The sequence below is a fragment of the Nestor notabilis genome, unplaced genomic scaffold (assembly GCF_000696875.1).
Source record: "Nestor notabilis isolate BGI_N333 unplaced genomic scaffold, ASM69687v1 scaffold18341, whole genome shotgun sequence".
In the NCBI taxonomy this organism is placed as follows: domain Eukaryota; kingdom Metazoa; phylum Chordata; class Aves; order Psittaciformes; family Psittacidae; genus Nestor; species Nestor notabilis.
The window spans coordinates 2,864-4,274 of NW_009913683.1; the positions used below are offsets into that span (position 1 = coordinate 2,864).

Below are 1,411 nucleotides of genomic sequence, written 5' to 3' on the forward strand. Positions count from 1 at the left end.
CTGTTATGAAAAGCATGGTTAGTACTGGGGACTGATTAGCATGGCATAATCTCCATCCACCTTGAATAATGATTCCAACAGGATTTCTACCAGACTTCATGCCTTCACAAAATGTCTGGTACCTTCAAACCGTGTCATCATATTCCACTACCTTGTTTTTCTTTTCTCCCTGATAGGTGTAACCTCGAAAAGCGCCTTCACTTCATGCTATGATGGGATTGTTTTGGTGGTTGCTGCTTTACATCCACATGCTGTCACCTGCATTTGCTGGAGGTGTCACCAGAGTCTATTACCTGGGGATCCACGAGGTGGACTGGAACTATGCTCCAACAGGGAAGAGTGTACTTGCTAACCAAAGCATCACACGTAACCCGTATGTTTACTTCTCTAAAATTTAGTCTGGTACTGGCTTGAAATAGTAATTCTGTGAGTATTCTGGGGCATCTAAGCAAGCAAGAGACACTATCTGGTAGATATCTGATCTTTATGAGCTTAATGTTTAACTTATTTAATCATAGGAACATATAAGCTGTATCAGTAGGAAAATGAATGGTCAGTTTAATGGAGCATCCACTGCCTGTACACCAGCGGCGAGTACAAACACTCTATAATAAAACCCATTATGCAGTGCTCTGCCCTGGGATTTAATTTTTCTTGGTTCCAACTGGTGATTTGGGGCCTATAAGGATATTGGAGAGGGACTCTTTGTTAGGGACTGTAGTGGTAGGATGAGGGGTAATGGGTTCAAACTTAAACAGGGGAAGTTTAGGTTAGATATAATGAAGTTCTTTACAGTGAGGGTGGTGAGGCACTGGAATGGGTTGCCCAAAGCAGTTGTGAATGCTCCATCCCTGGTGGTGTTCAAGGCCAGGCTGGACAGAGCCTTGGGTGACATAGTTTAGTGTGTGGTGTTCCTGCTCTCATGGCAGGGGGGTTGGAACTAGATGATCTTAAGGTCCTTTCCAACCCTAACTATTCTATGATTCTATGAGCTTGTATATACTGAGGTATGGTGACTTTTCACCTTTATGTAAATGACTTCACAGAACTGGTTTGTTTTGGTTTGAATGGAATTTCAAGCCTTAGACTTAATGGACCTTCCTGCATAAAATTTTAGAGGTTGTTTGAAAAACATTTCTGGTTTTGTTGTGAAAGTAAATCTGGAAACTGCAATAATTACTTTGAGTCACTACAAAAACAGGTTTTGGTTTCTGTTTTCAAAATATTAAACTTTTTTCGTTTTCTTTTTTTGCATAGCTTTCCACATCTTTTTAAAGGCATTTGTGCTTCCCTCCACCCCACTTTCTATGGCAAATAACCTGTATTTCTTGACCTGCTCCCAGTCATTTACACCCCCCACAATAAATAACACTCAGGTTTACACTTATCTTTCATAAACAGCACAGCAGGA

General features: G+C 40.9%; 1 protein-coding gene across 1 annotated transcript in view; it reads left to right on the plus strand.

Moving 5' to 3' along the window:
• Nucleotides 1–209: 209 nt before the first annotated feature.
• Nucleotides 210–1,411, plus strand: part of HEPH (hephaestin) — a 20,581-nt gene continuing 19,379 nt past the window's right edge. The window contains exon 1 of the mRNA XM_010023312.1: nucleotides 210–373. Within this exon, the coding sequence (XP_010021614.1) occupies nucleotides 210–373 (164 nt within the window). The remainder of the gene's footprint in view (nucleotides 374–1,411) is intronic.